This window comes from Nesoenas mayeri (assembly GCF_963082525.1).
Source record: "Nesoenas mayeri genome assembly, chromosome: 1".
Taxonomy (NCBI): domain Eukaryota; kingdom Metazoa; phylum Chordata; class Aves; order Columbiformes; family Columbidae; genus Nesoenas; species Nesoenas mayeri.
The window spans coordinates 203,974,306-203,988,111 of record NC_137541.1 but is presented as its reverse complement, the minus strand read 5'-3'; the positions used below and the strand labels follow the sequence as shown (position 1 = coordinate 203,988,111).

Genomic DNA, 13,806 nt, shown 5'->3' with positions numbered 1-13,806 from the left:
TATATATTTTTTTTTGTATTTTGACATCATGCCCAGGTACAAGAGATGCTTCTCTCTAGTACTGCAGGGCAATCATGCATCCTTCCCTCACACACACGGGATGGGTAGTCAGAGTAGAGTCATCAGGAAAAGACCAAAAGACCTCAGTGAGATTGAGTGACCAAGGACCCCACTGCTTGTACCAAGCACCCTGTCACATGCTGGACCCTACAGCCCAATTAATGAGCATAATAGTGTCTTCTTCAGGAGCAATCCTCTGCAGCCTGTGTCAGAACTTCAGCAGTTCTTACTTTTTATGAGTGAATCCATGTGAAAAAACAGTAGGAATATCATCAGTGTGGGCAACTAAGGAAAGCATGAGCTTGATACCAACGTGAGAAAAGCTCCTGCAGAAATGTGCTAAGAGAGAAATTTTGAAAAGTTTTTTATAAGAGATAGGAGCCCTAATGCTCCTTGTCAAGGGAATGACTCATGATACAACTCATTGCAACAAGTTTGGTTTGTTGACAGGCCTGATCATGTCGGCGTAACTCACCTCGGTGACTTCAGCATGCTCTTGGAGTGAGGGAGAGAAGGAATGAGCTGCAAGTATGCATGCCATGTGGTTCCTGTGAAGAAGCTCTTCTCAAGCGGGTGCACTCGGAGGCTGCTATGCACCCCAGCCCATTCGCCTGCCCACAGCTGCAGGTTTATTCTTAGTTTCAGGAATGTAAATCCTCATGGACATGGCGGTGGCTCCATGTCAGCTAGGAGACAGATTTTTCTCTTCAAAACATTTTTCTCTAAGGATGTTTTCCTGCTGAGGTGGATGAGGGGAGTCTAGTGACATCTGATTTCATGATGCATTTAATCTTCTGACAGTCACTTGAGGTTTCAAACAGACTTGCCTGGATTAGACTGGTCTTGCTAGTTCAGTGACCTTGTGCAGTGCTGTGCAATATGTTTCATTAAGAAACTGCTGTAGGCATTTATGGCAGAACTTCTACATTTCTTCCCCAATAACTATAACTTTTCCAAGACACCACTACACTGTTGTATGAATGAAGTATAAGATAAATCCAAGATACTTCTGCTCTGCAACCTCATAAAGGAACATGACGGGATGCAGACTGCAGGTCAGGCTGACTGGATGGATGCTGTACCAATGGGTAGTACTGCATCTCTGCCCACAGGCTGTGATGAGAAATGGTACTCATGATACCAGGCTACTTATGGACATGCAGTGATAAATCAAGTAAGCCATGTGCCGTGTGGCTTTACAAGCCAGGGTCTCTGTAAATTCAGGCCTCTGTATAATCTCCATGTTCCAGAGTAGGTATTTGCTCTTTGGCTAAGCCAAGACCAGCAGAATATACTCAGGCAAACACAAGGACCATGAAAAGATCCTGCATTTCTCTCTTTATCAACCAGGAATGCAAAGTGTGTTTCTTTGACACATTCATGCCAGCAAATCCAAAACAATGTGCATGTATATTCTAGAAAACCTCTTCCAGCCAGACATCTTATCTGAGAACAAGCACATATCTTGCTGTTCCATGGGAAGGAGTTCAGGTCTTAATATAACAAATGTATAAGAACATAATTCAAGACAGAATGTCAAGGTTTCTGTGTTTCAAAAAGTGATGGATTATAGTTTGCTCATTTAACCTTTAATATTTATTACTATGACTGAATATCCTGAGAGATGATGAACATCTTCCTTTCCAACCTCCTTCCTTTGGATATATTTACTTAAAATATATGCAAACTTCGTACTTTCTACCTACTAAGCCCTGCTTAGTAAAGCTATTCAGCTAAGTCAGTACTAAAATGTCTCTGTTTTTAACCCTCCACATTCTTAGGATTTCCTTAAGCATTACAAGCTCCAGCTTGTGCCCCATGGCAATGTCCCATTAAAATGACCTTACTGCTCAGATCCTTATGTAGTACAACCAGCCATTGCTCAGCTGAAGTCAATGAAGGAACACTGATTTATGAGGTCTGTCTTGTTCATTATCTTCATTTCTCTTAACTGACCTCCCAATAAAAACGAGCATAGGGTAGGAAAAAAACTGACTATAATAAAGATGAACAGATTTTCTACCTTGCTGAACACAACTGTTTCACTTGAAAGACAACCTCTAGGGAAATTAGGACATGTTAATAGTTTTCAATAGGTTTCTAAATTAACTATAATAAATAACTTTGCTTATTTCCATCATCATTGCTAGACTGGCTCCAGACATTCTTTTTCCTTCTTCTCCCTCTGCCCATCCTGCACTAGCCTTCTTTCATTGCTCACTCTGTCCATGGTTTACGTGCGAGCTATTTCTTTTTTCTCCCCTTCACTGCCTCTTTTCAAGACTTAGCTGAAAGTGACTGTTTCTTTTAACCGACATATTAACAAGCAGAATTTACTGTTTTGTTCAGGTATGTCACTTGGGAGAAGAGGTTTTATCCAGGATACTCAGTACATGCAAGACCTCTTAAACACACAACACTACTCTTTCGGTTTTCCTGACATAAAAAGGGGAAAAAAAATGTTTTCTAGTGCTTGGAGGCTTCCAGAGGGGAGTCTGTTAAAATCCAAGGGGATCTGTCACCATAAATGATGGAATCCCACAAGACAAGAGTGGGGATTAGCCTGACAAAACATCTGCCTATGTCAACACCATGTCAAGTGAAACAAAGCTCCACCAGACACTGATCTGGGTGAATTAACGTCTGCACTTCCACCACCACCTCCCCACTGACAGCTGAGCACGCTTGCAAAGCATGGCTGCTTCTCCCTGACACCACTGAAAAACTGCAAAGCTCAGTGCAACGTGGCTCCCCGACAGCTCTGCCTCAGGATTTCACACCAAAAGCATGTACAGTGCTATAAATGCTTCAATCTCCCTCGCTGCAAATAGATAAAAGATTTTATTTCTCCCAAGAAGACAATCTCACTTACTTGGGATAGCGCCTCTGCTGAAAGATGGGCAGAATCTCTGTATCTTGATTTGAATGTAGAAGCAGTAAATCCCGAAATCTTTCTGTCAGGACAAAGAAAAAAAAAAGAAAAGAAGGAAAAAAAAAAAACAAAACCCAGACTGTGACTCTGCATTATAAGTTCAGGCCACAAGCAAGCAGTAATATCAGTGAATTCTCTTCTCCAGCAACACTTACCAGAGGATAAAGCTAAATGTACAGGCAATAAAATCTGTATATTCATACAAAACTGCTGCTAAGGCTAGAAACCACTGTTTCCTGTAAACACTGTTAATAATATATATATTTTTTTCATCCAATATTGAATTCTAGTAGTTCTTACAGGTTTCTGAGGTCTGCATACAGGTCTTCTGCGGCATTTATGGCAGAACCTCTACATTTCTTCCCCAATAACTATAACTTAGTACACAGAGAGCCACAAACAGTACCTGCCTTGAAGAGCTTAATCTAAACAGAAAGGAGCAACTAAGGATTCAACAGTGACTCAGGGATCACAGTAGTCTAAAAAAGCATAGATTGATTAATTAATTAATCTAAATTTTTCTTCACAGAAAGGGTTGTCAGGCATTGGAACAGGCTGCCCAGGGAAGTGGCTGAGTCCTCATCCCTGGATGTGTTTAAAAGACGTGTAGATGAGGTTCTTAGGGACATGGTGTCAGAGCAAGCACATTAACTTCTACTCATACCCCAGGAATCTTTCAACGTGACTCAAGCCACTGGAACCCTTTGTAAAAAGGCTTCATATGAAAAACAACAGCCTTTGTGTGTGCCTGGTAGGGGAATGAGAGGAAGTTTTCAGTGGCAAACCCTGAACAATAGCACTTCCTTCCATGCCTTGAGATTCTTGACCTCCAGAACATGGTGCAAGTCACCAGGATTAAGGATTTGTCTTTGGGGTGGTCTGATTTATTTGTTTCTTTAGGGTCTATAACCAGGTGTAGCAGCAACTGAAAGTGTGGGGAGACATGCTCTTCTTCAATTCAACACTGCACAACACCATATTACGTGTGAGTGAGGCAGGTTTGGCAGACCTTGCGAAGGGCTTGTGACTCTCGGGGAGAGACAAAACACATCTCAGGGACAGCACAGACATGTCTCTCCCCATTGTTCTGCCCGAGACGGACAGCACCCAGGCAGACAGCCATATTCCATCTCTAACCCCTCCTTCGTGACTCTTTTTCTTGTGCTGCTGCCCTTTCCCATTATCCAGGCCACCTGGCTGCACTCCAGGACTCAATTCAACAAGCCACAATCTTGAAAATATTTTGAATAGTAATGTGACAGAGCTGGCCAGGACTGGAGTGAAAACAGCCAAGTTATGGCATCTGAAATTGGCCTAAACAGCTTCCCGGCTGGATCTTGTTTTAGTTAAAGTCAACTTTTTTTTTTTTCCCCATGCTATGGCAAATTTCCCAGGCAGATGTATTTTCTTTTCACCATATGACTTTACTCATTTTTCCATGGCAACACTTAAGCTATATGGTAGTGTTCCACCTCATCTCACATACATGTCCTAAAACTTCCTCCAGCACATGTAGCTTCCACTTCCTCTAAATCTTCTTAAGAGAAATGGGACCCTGAAGAGAAACCTTCAGGATTAATTTGTCCCATAGGACCATTGCATACATGCTTCACTCTTCAAGTCTATGATATTCTTACATTATACATACACATGCACAGTACAGAAGTCACACTAGTACAGATGACATTATTGCCTTTAAGGACTATCCAGCAAGGTGAAGAGGGAGGTGACGAGAGCTTTGGCAGCTACTGACAGAACATATTGGCGCTCTTACCAAAGGGAATATCAGAAGCCTAAAGCTTGATAAGAGAAGGTGTTTCAATTTGAAAGAAAATATCATGATACCTTCCAAAGGGCAGAATTTCTCAAAAACATGAAGAGTTTCTTCTAAACCATGCTACAACAAACGAAAGGCTTTTTTTTTTCAGAGCATTTTTAACTTATTTTGATTTACAATCACTAGTTGATCAACAGAAACAAATCAAGTCACAGACAATCTTATCATTACTTGGATGATTTTAGAGAGGCATCTCCCAATAACTGAGTCTTTTCCATCACTTCCTACAGTTCAGTACCTAAAATTTGAGGGTGACAGAGGGTGACTTTGAGGGTGACAGAGAACTGGAACATGCCCAGAGAGATTGTGGAGTCTCCTTCTCTGAAGACATTCAAAACCACCTGGACACCTTCCTGTGTGATCTGCTCTGGTGAACCTGCTTCAGCAGGTGAGTTGGACTGGATGATCTCCAGAGGTCCCTTCCAACCCCAACCATTCTGTGATTCTGTGAAATGGGATGCTTTTTGGCTAGTTGTTGGTCTGGTTTTTTAACAACACATGAATAACATTTAGTTGACCAAATTTTAAAAGACTTACTTCTGAAAATCTGCAATTATCTTTTCATTAGTGTATGTACTAGCTAGTTTCCTGATGATTTTCTAAATTGTTCCGAGATCAATTATGCCATTGATTGATTTGTCACTCTGCTGAGTGTGACACTGCAGACATCATCTCCCTTACTTTCCCATAAGTCTACCTACATGATGAAGTCCTCACAGACATCAGGAATGGTTGCACAGTCACGTCTTATGCTCAGACTTATCTTTTCAACATACCGAGTGTCACCACTTCCTTCTGGTTTTCATTTTGATTGTAAAGTTCCTTCCAAGTCCTTGATCAATGAGAAGTCTTCAATTAAATTTAGGCAGTCTCACTGGGATCATGTATGCTTAGCTAAATGTGTTGCATGGTTACCTGCGATGACTAGAGGTTGGATGTCCTGTCCTCCTAAATTGGGAAGGTTGTAGACTACAGAGAAAGTTTGTGGTGGATAGCTTTAGAGGTTTAATCTGTTCTCTTGCATAAATCTCCCTTTCACATCTCTCATCTAATTCTTCTTCCCTCTTTTCACCCTTTGTTCATCCTTCCCCCTTCCAGCTCAGCATTTTAAGAAGTCAGCTACTGGAATCTCAGTATAAATGCCCACTAACATCTTTATAATATCTGTTCAGACAAACCAATTGCTAGTTTACAAGGGCAGAATGATGCATTTCAAAGGACATTTTCCCTTTTAAATATTCAGATGCATGTCATTGTTCTTCTCAAGTAAGAATCGGGTTGTGCTTAGTATAATAAGTAAATGGTAATGCCACAAAAATGTGAGCAAGAATGGGTGTACAGTCTGAAACCCACTCAAAGTGGTTATCAAATCAAGTGTCTTTTTTTGCAGGATACAGTGTTAGAAAGGTGGAAAGCGAGACAAGGGGAAGTTCTATGATATTTTAATATCTGAGGATCTCAAACCACAGAAAAATCACTTGTACAGAAAATCCTTGTGAATTAAAAGCCATTATTATTCACATGCTGTAGACAGAGATAGTACAGCACAGGGAGCACTAGCCTTGTTTTTTGAAGCTGTCACACCCCTGAAGCTCTTACTGCTTTAGCACTTCAAAGATGATGCCAAAATGACTTGCCAATGTCACACACTGCAGTTGTGTCAGGTTTGACTTTAAAAATCAGGTCTTGGGCTTCTTCTTTCCTTGCTCCTCCTTGTTAAAAATTACTTAACAGAAAATAGCAGCAAAATCAATGTATAGTTTCAAGGTTCTTGAAAAATCAAATTCCTACTCTTTCAGAGTTTGATGAGTCTGTATCTATGAGGCCATTACTGTTTTGTTTTGTTTTTTAATCCCAACCACCTTTTACCCAGCAGCTTCAGACCACTCTGAACCTCTAATAAGAACAGGTCCAATTACATACGATCAGCTCAGTTAAGAACACTGTAAAATTGACAGTAATTGCGACAAGTATTTTTTAATGAGAGTTTTATGGATTATTTTCTAAATCCAAGTTCATAAGAATAAAAAACAGAAATGTGACTAGAAAACAGCCAGAGAATGGGAGAACAGAATAGCCTCATCTTATAAAGTTATAAAGTACAGAACACTACGGTCCAGAAGCCTAGCTGTCTATCGAAAGGTCTCTCCACAGGGACACTAATGCGTTTGGATATTTTGCAATCATGTTTCTGTAATCACCTATAGCACTTCTGCATTCATTGAGACACAAATCTCATTTCCATCTGCAAAATGAAGATTGGTCTGGAGCATCTTCTGTGCTCCTCAGCACCTTGCAATAGTTCAAGAAACAAAATAAAAATTAAGTCAGCTTTCTTAAAACTGCCAACAACATTTAAAAGGATTTGACACTCACTAATCTGACTCGTTTTCAAGCTCCATAAATTTGGAAATGCTGTCATAAGTAGTTCTTAGTGCCTTGTAAAAAGAAAAGGCATTTAGGAAGACGTTTTTGCCAGTTAAGGGCTATAAAAAACTATGATGAGCAATAAGATGGCATAAAACTGAAATATCCAATATTTTAGTTTGACCTGTGGCTTATTAATGGCCAAATTTTCTGAAATTAAGGAAGTGTCACTTCTCTCCTCTTGAAGAGTCAGTGCTACAAATTTCCTCCCATCAGATTAAAAGGGCAGGAAACAAAACAATGATGAGGTAATGTTGATGAGCTGAAGGCTCCAAAATTATTACATCATAAGCCTTGGAATTCCCCTAAAACATACATATTTTGCTGATACCAAGAGACAGGCTTTTTTACCAGCTTGAATTTCCATGAGTCTCAGTCCATTAAGTCTCACAGATTTTAACTATTCTGGTTTTTTTCACCACCATTACCTTCCCTTCTGATCAGTCATCTGAAAGACTAATTAGAGCCCACCATTTACAGAGCCACTAACAAAAAAGTTAAAAGCTAATAAAACCCAAGAAAATTGGAAATTATATTAAAAACCCTGCTGTTTATCTTTATTTAAGGGAAATAGAGAGGCTTTTACAGAAAGGTTACTGGTCTCTCATCTTCTAATCTAGGTGAATAAACAGTGATCATCCTTCTGTTCAACATTTTCTTTTGCATGATTTTATTTAAGCAGAGGGAAAAAAATAAGGAAATCAACTAATCATTACACAGGTCAGCAGTGAACATTCCAGTTACTCCGGACCTGCAGAATAGTCCTTCTTTCTTTGAAGATCATGTCTGTACACCCTGCTTTCCTTCCTAACCTTCATTTGCTTCCTAAAAAGTAATCAGCTTTTTTTTCTTTCTCTAGCTCTGTGTTCACCAGCTGGAAATCATTCTCCCTCCCCAATTCTGGCATCAGGTCATCCTTTTCCTGCTGGAATTCTCAGTGCTTTCTTATATCTCTAAAAGATCCCATCTACTATGTCAGAATTAGCTCAGACAGGTTTATTTCTAAATAGACCTTCCCCATTTATACTATAATCACACATATTGCATGATTTGTATGTGTATACCCAAATATCAGACAACAAAGGAATTGAGTAAAAGGCAGTTCTTGCCCAAGGAACCTTAAAAGGTTGGAAGATGAATGATGGGAAGGAAAAAGCATCACTTATTTTGTTTCAAAACACAGAAGAGAGATGTTGAAGACCATATTTAGACTGCATTTTGTACGACTAACTTGAGAAGACAGCAGTGAGTGACCCAGACTGCCCATCAGCTATGTTGCCAGACTTGGCTTCCCCAGACAGCCAGTAAAGAGAAGTGGACACAACCCTACAGTTAACCAGTCTCGACACTCAACACTGAGTTAGAAATCCTTCTGTAGGTTATACAGCAACTCCCTGGAAGAGCTGGAGCTCAAAAACAACGTCTTAATCAATAAACTTTTCTTTTTTTTTTTCAGAAGTACTTACTACACTTGACAACTAATTCTGTCATGACAGTAGAGTTCATTCCACAACTCGACACTTACAAAGTGCAACAGTAAAACAGGGTTTAGAAACAACACAAAATGGTAACTTTACCTTTAGAAAATAAATACTTGCTCTGAAGCAAATGTTATTGATGGAGATTTTTTTATCATTGAGTTCTACAACTGCTCCCTTTGGCCATGAAGGGCCATACTCCCCATGAGCAAATGCCATTTTCTTCACTAGTGGTGCACTTGCCTCTTTCACAGCATGCCAGAAGAAATGATGAGGCATCAGTATATCCCTTTTTGGCTTTATGGTAAAGCTGTGACAATTCATCTAAAAAATCCTTACATTCATTTAAAAAAATACCCACATTATGCGAGGGGGGTGGGGGGATTAAACTGGTTGTCTCTTTGTAACTTGTAATCTGATATAGAAACTAGAGAAAGCCCAACCTTTCAAAATCTACATGGGATTTTAACACTGAAGTGGAGCTGTGCAATTACAGCAATACCACCCAGTACTGCAAAATCCCAGAGGTTATGCCTCTAAAAAGCTGAGCAAAGCCACAATTCGTCAGGCTATACTGATTCACACCAAGGGCTCTCCTACTCCCATATCTTGCCTCACATGCAGACACCTATGGAATAATAAGTATAGAGTACGACCTTCCTGCTGTCACTTTCCCAGTCTCCAACCATTTCTATCTCAGTGGATTTCCTGCACTTAAGGTCTTTGCCTATTAAAAAACGCCTTGGCATCTCTTTGAAGTATTTGCCCAGTCCCTCATGTAAAGCTCCTAAGCTACCCCACATCCTCTGACAAGAATTTCCACGTGTCTCTCGCCTAATACATGGAGATCCATCACCTTACATTTGTTCTGAAACAGTGTCTTACTGACTGTATTTGACAGTCAAATGTTCTGATACTGCTAGAAAGCATGAACAGTCAGGCCCTACCCAGTCACTCTTCCAGTGTTATGCATGATTTTGTAGACAACTGCTATATTCCCCTAAATTATCTCTTTTCCAGTCCCTGCATACTCAGTTGTCCCATGTTCGGAAGCCTTTCCATGCTTTTGACCATCTTTTGTCATTCCTTCCTGAACCCTGTCCAGTACCTTGTCTGAGAGATGAAGACCAGGCCTGCACACAGGAATCAAGTCCTGGGAGCATCACAGAAATACCCAGCTGCACAGTCATCTCTTCTGCTTTATTCTCTACTCTTCTAATAGTTTTTCTCTTTATTGCTGCTGAGCACTGAGCTGATGTCTTCATGGAAATAATTATCATGACTCCACAGTGTTATTCTTGGGCTGTCATGGTCACATAATTTCCAGCTGTGTATATTATTTTGCCACCAAATCTATCAAACATCAGTATGCATCCTCAGGCACACATTCACTGGCATTTTTGGTCACGTCTATAAATAGGTTCATAAATGTAATATATTTTATAAATCTGAACAAGCTACAAGAACTTTTCATCAAACGTATTTAAATGGCAGCCACAAAATGATGGAGTTAATCCCATCCAAGGCTAAAATTCCATACCATAATAAAAACACCACTAGCCATTGGGAACTAATTTGTGGGTTTTTGTCTATTCATATTTGGTGTTAGTTTAGACCATAAGCATGGGATCATTTCATGTTCTTACTAATACAGACACAGCTTTATTATTATACCTAAATATGCACATAAACTACTGTATAATAACTTTGCAGAATCTCAGAATAGTTGAGGGTGGAAGGGCTCTCCACCTCCAAGGGATCTCCAAGGAGATCATCTAGTCCAGTCCCCTGCTCTGAACAGGGTCAGCAAGAGAAGGTTGCTCATGGCCACGTTCCATTAGTTTTTTAATATCTCCAGGGATGGAGACTTCACAACCTCCTTGAGCAACCTGTTCCTGTGCCTGACCACTCACCCAGTGGAAAGATTTTTCTTACACTTAAAAAGAATATCCTGTATTTCAATTTGCACCCATTGCCTCTTGTTCTGTCACTGGGCACCACTGAGAAGAGCCTGGCCCCATCTGCTTTATTCTCTCCCAGGTAAAAGCAGATAGGACAAAAGAATTTGGAGGGAACAGTTACATGAGATTATATTCAAGATTTAATTAACCTTCCCCTGTGTAACATAAAGGGTGGTTTAAGGCTGGTAAGATTATACTTTACCTTCAGCCACTGCTTTTGAGGCTAAGTATCTACAAAATGCTTTGTATAATCAAAACACGCAACAGGCCAGTCTTGGACAAAGTATTCCTCCATTACAACAGAACAGGAGGGAAGCACTAGCAAATTTCGGACTACCAAAGGATGACTTGATAAAGACATCACTGCCAAGCATGTTCTAGTTCTTTGTGTCAACTCTTTTCTTAAAATTCACCCTAAATTTCACTAACTGATATAGTTGGCAGGCCTGCTTATGGGGAAAAATATGAATATTGATGTTTTGTGCTGCTTCCATTGATTGTTACCCTTGGATAAAACTGCAAACCCACATCTGTTTGAGGAGGAAGACACAGAAGGTTAGGAGGCAACTGTCCCCAGAGATGATACACATGGAGTCAAGACACTGCCCTGCCCTGGGCTTTGTACATGCTGGGCAGGTTGCACACTGGCTTCTCTTTGTTGGGGCAGGGATGGGAGAGGAAGGAAAAATGCTAAAGAAAAAAAGATTTTGCAAAAGAGAACAGGACTTTCCTTGTTAATTCACCTTCATTCCCCACCTTGTAATCTAAGGTACTGGGAGATCACCCAGCCCTTGCAATCTACCCTCTTCTCTCCAACCACAGCTGTGAACCATGTTGATAATCACTGAGGCTTAACAGATGTTAGTGAGGTCATTAACTATATCACAGCTCTAAGCCATCTTGACCTCAGTCCAGCATCTGTAAAATACTGACAACAGCTTTTACCTCCTCACAGCTGAGTTGTTCAAATACCTACACTGAAGGTGCTAAGTTGTCCTCGGGGTCTGTGCTGAGGAACAGACCAAAACCTGAAATACACTGAACATTTACAGAGAGTGCTTCGACAAAATGGCGCTGATATACACCCTGTGGGGGTAACGCCTGCCCAGCCAACTACTTAGCTAAACTAAAATGCTAGAAATAATAGTAACAAGGCTCCAAATAAGAAACAAAGAAGAAAAGGGTATTAAGGGACTACATTTATATAAAAAAATAATTTCTCTTGTGTTTTCAGCTGCCTGGGTCTTCCAGAGAACACACACAAGTTCTCTAAAAACACTCCTAGCACTAGTTGCACTGAAGCATAACACAGGATAAAGTGATCAGAGCTCAGCTGGATCTTATTTTCTATATAAATTTTGCTAGTCAACTGGGGATGATCCACTGGGAAGAAATGTACATTTTTTCCAAAGATCTAATCACATTTGAGGCTCCATTTCTTATAACATCTCTCAAAGGGCAATATCAAAACCTTAGCAGGAAATCATTTGAATGACTGGCAAATGAAATGAGCCATTAGATATTGTTTTGCTCTTTTTTTTGGATAGGTGATAAAATGTAATGCACACAAGTGGATGAAGAAGTGTAGCAAAAGTTTTGTTTAATTTTACCATGCTGAGAGCAATTGTGTTATTTCTTCTTACATCTGAATTAGAGAAGTAGTTCTTGAGAATCTAAGCCATGCCACTCCCTGAACATAAGTTGCTATATATAACCTAGTCCAGGTAGTTTTCATTTACTCTTAATTAATAATTTCTTAGAAATACATATATTTCCTGATTTAGCACTAGTTCCTGAGTAGATTTTCCTTAAAACGTGTTGCAGGATTTTCTACTGGATCACCTCCATCTTTCAACTATCATGATGTTATGAATGTAATGAAACACTAAATAGACATGTTTTACATGACAGAAAGTCTGTTACTAATCAAGTCAACAGAAAAAGCATTCCCAGTCTTGAATGGGAGAGAACAACTTGAAAATGTTACTACACTACATTGTAATACTACATGGATAACTATTTTCTAGAACAAAAGACCAGTGGTTTAGCGTGATTTAGATCACATAGTTCCTCACATCATTGTGAGGAAATGGTTTGACATGTATTTTCCTGAAAAAGTGATTTTGCCAGTTCTAAGAACTATAAGCTGTCATTAGATATCTGTCTTTTGATTATTCTAGTTACCAGCCATGATCTGGCATGTAACAATGTATCGATGTACCATTACAAATGCAGCAATACAAAGTGGTACAGAAATGACAAGAAACTCTTCACACGGAAATGGCATTTGCTGGTACATATGTGTTGAGAAGTATGGGGGACTTTAAAGAAATAATTTTTTGGATCAGTGAAATGCTGCTTTATTTGGAAACTGCACTGAGAAAAAATAATAGGGCATAATTAGCATAATCGCCTCAACCTATTAAAGAGAAATTATAAAATAAGAGAAATTATAAAAATGCCTTCCTTTAATTAAAAATCTTTCCTTTTTCAAACCAGTCACAGCTAAGCTCAAGAGATGCTCGGCTAACACCGTGCATGTGAAATCCTTGAGGGAAAGCCCCGTGGCGTCAGGCTGGCACTAGCCACTTGGCAAAGCACAGCAAAGCATCACAGCTTTGGCTTTGAAAATGTGTGTAGGTGTCTGTGGCATTTTCCTTGAGGAAATGACACTTACAGTGTGCTTAATGAATAAGGGAATATGTTAAATTTATGGGAAAACATAGTCCTTAAAACTGCTTATTGCAATGAAGTGCACAAACTGCCCACTGATTTATTTTCATTTTATATAACGCGAGGAGGCTTCTTGGAGGCTGTAGGTGTGCTAGTTATCAATGACAGCACTGTAAGATTATCACAGCAGCCATTTCAGCAAAATTCAAAACAGCTAATAATCTCTGAAACTCTTCCTCTCCCCAAAATCCCTCTTTAACACAGAAAAATGCCCTTGGTAAATGCCACCCTCCACTGAGTACCCTCTCGTTCAACATACATAAAAACACAAATGTGCATATCTGGATGCATAGACCTTCCAGGCTCTCTCCCCAGCAGAGAAGCATTCTCTCTTACTCACAGTCATTGTATTTATTGCAGCCTAACTTGAAATTTTCT

At 39.8% G+C, this 13,806-nt stretch overlaps 1 protein-coding gene across 1 annotated transcript in view; it reads right to left on the bottom strand.

Moving 5' to 3' along the window:
• Window positions 1-13,806, bottom strand: part of NOX4 (NADPH oxidase 4) — a gene marked incomplete at its 5' end in the record, with an annotated part of 106,273 nt that overhangs the window by 33,436 nt on the left and 59,031 nt on the right. The window contains one exon of the mRNA XM_080354742.1: window positions 2,933-3,014. Within this exon, the coding sequence (XP_080210868.1) occupies window positions 2,933-3,014 (82 nt within the window). The remainder of the gene's footprint in view (window positions 1-2,932; window positions 3,015-13,806) is intronic.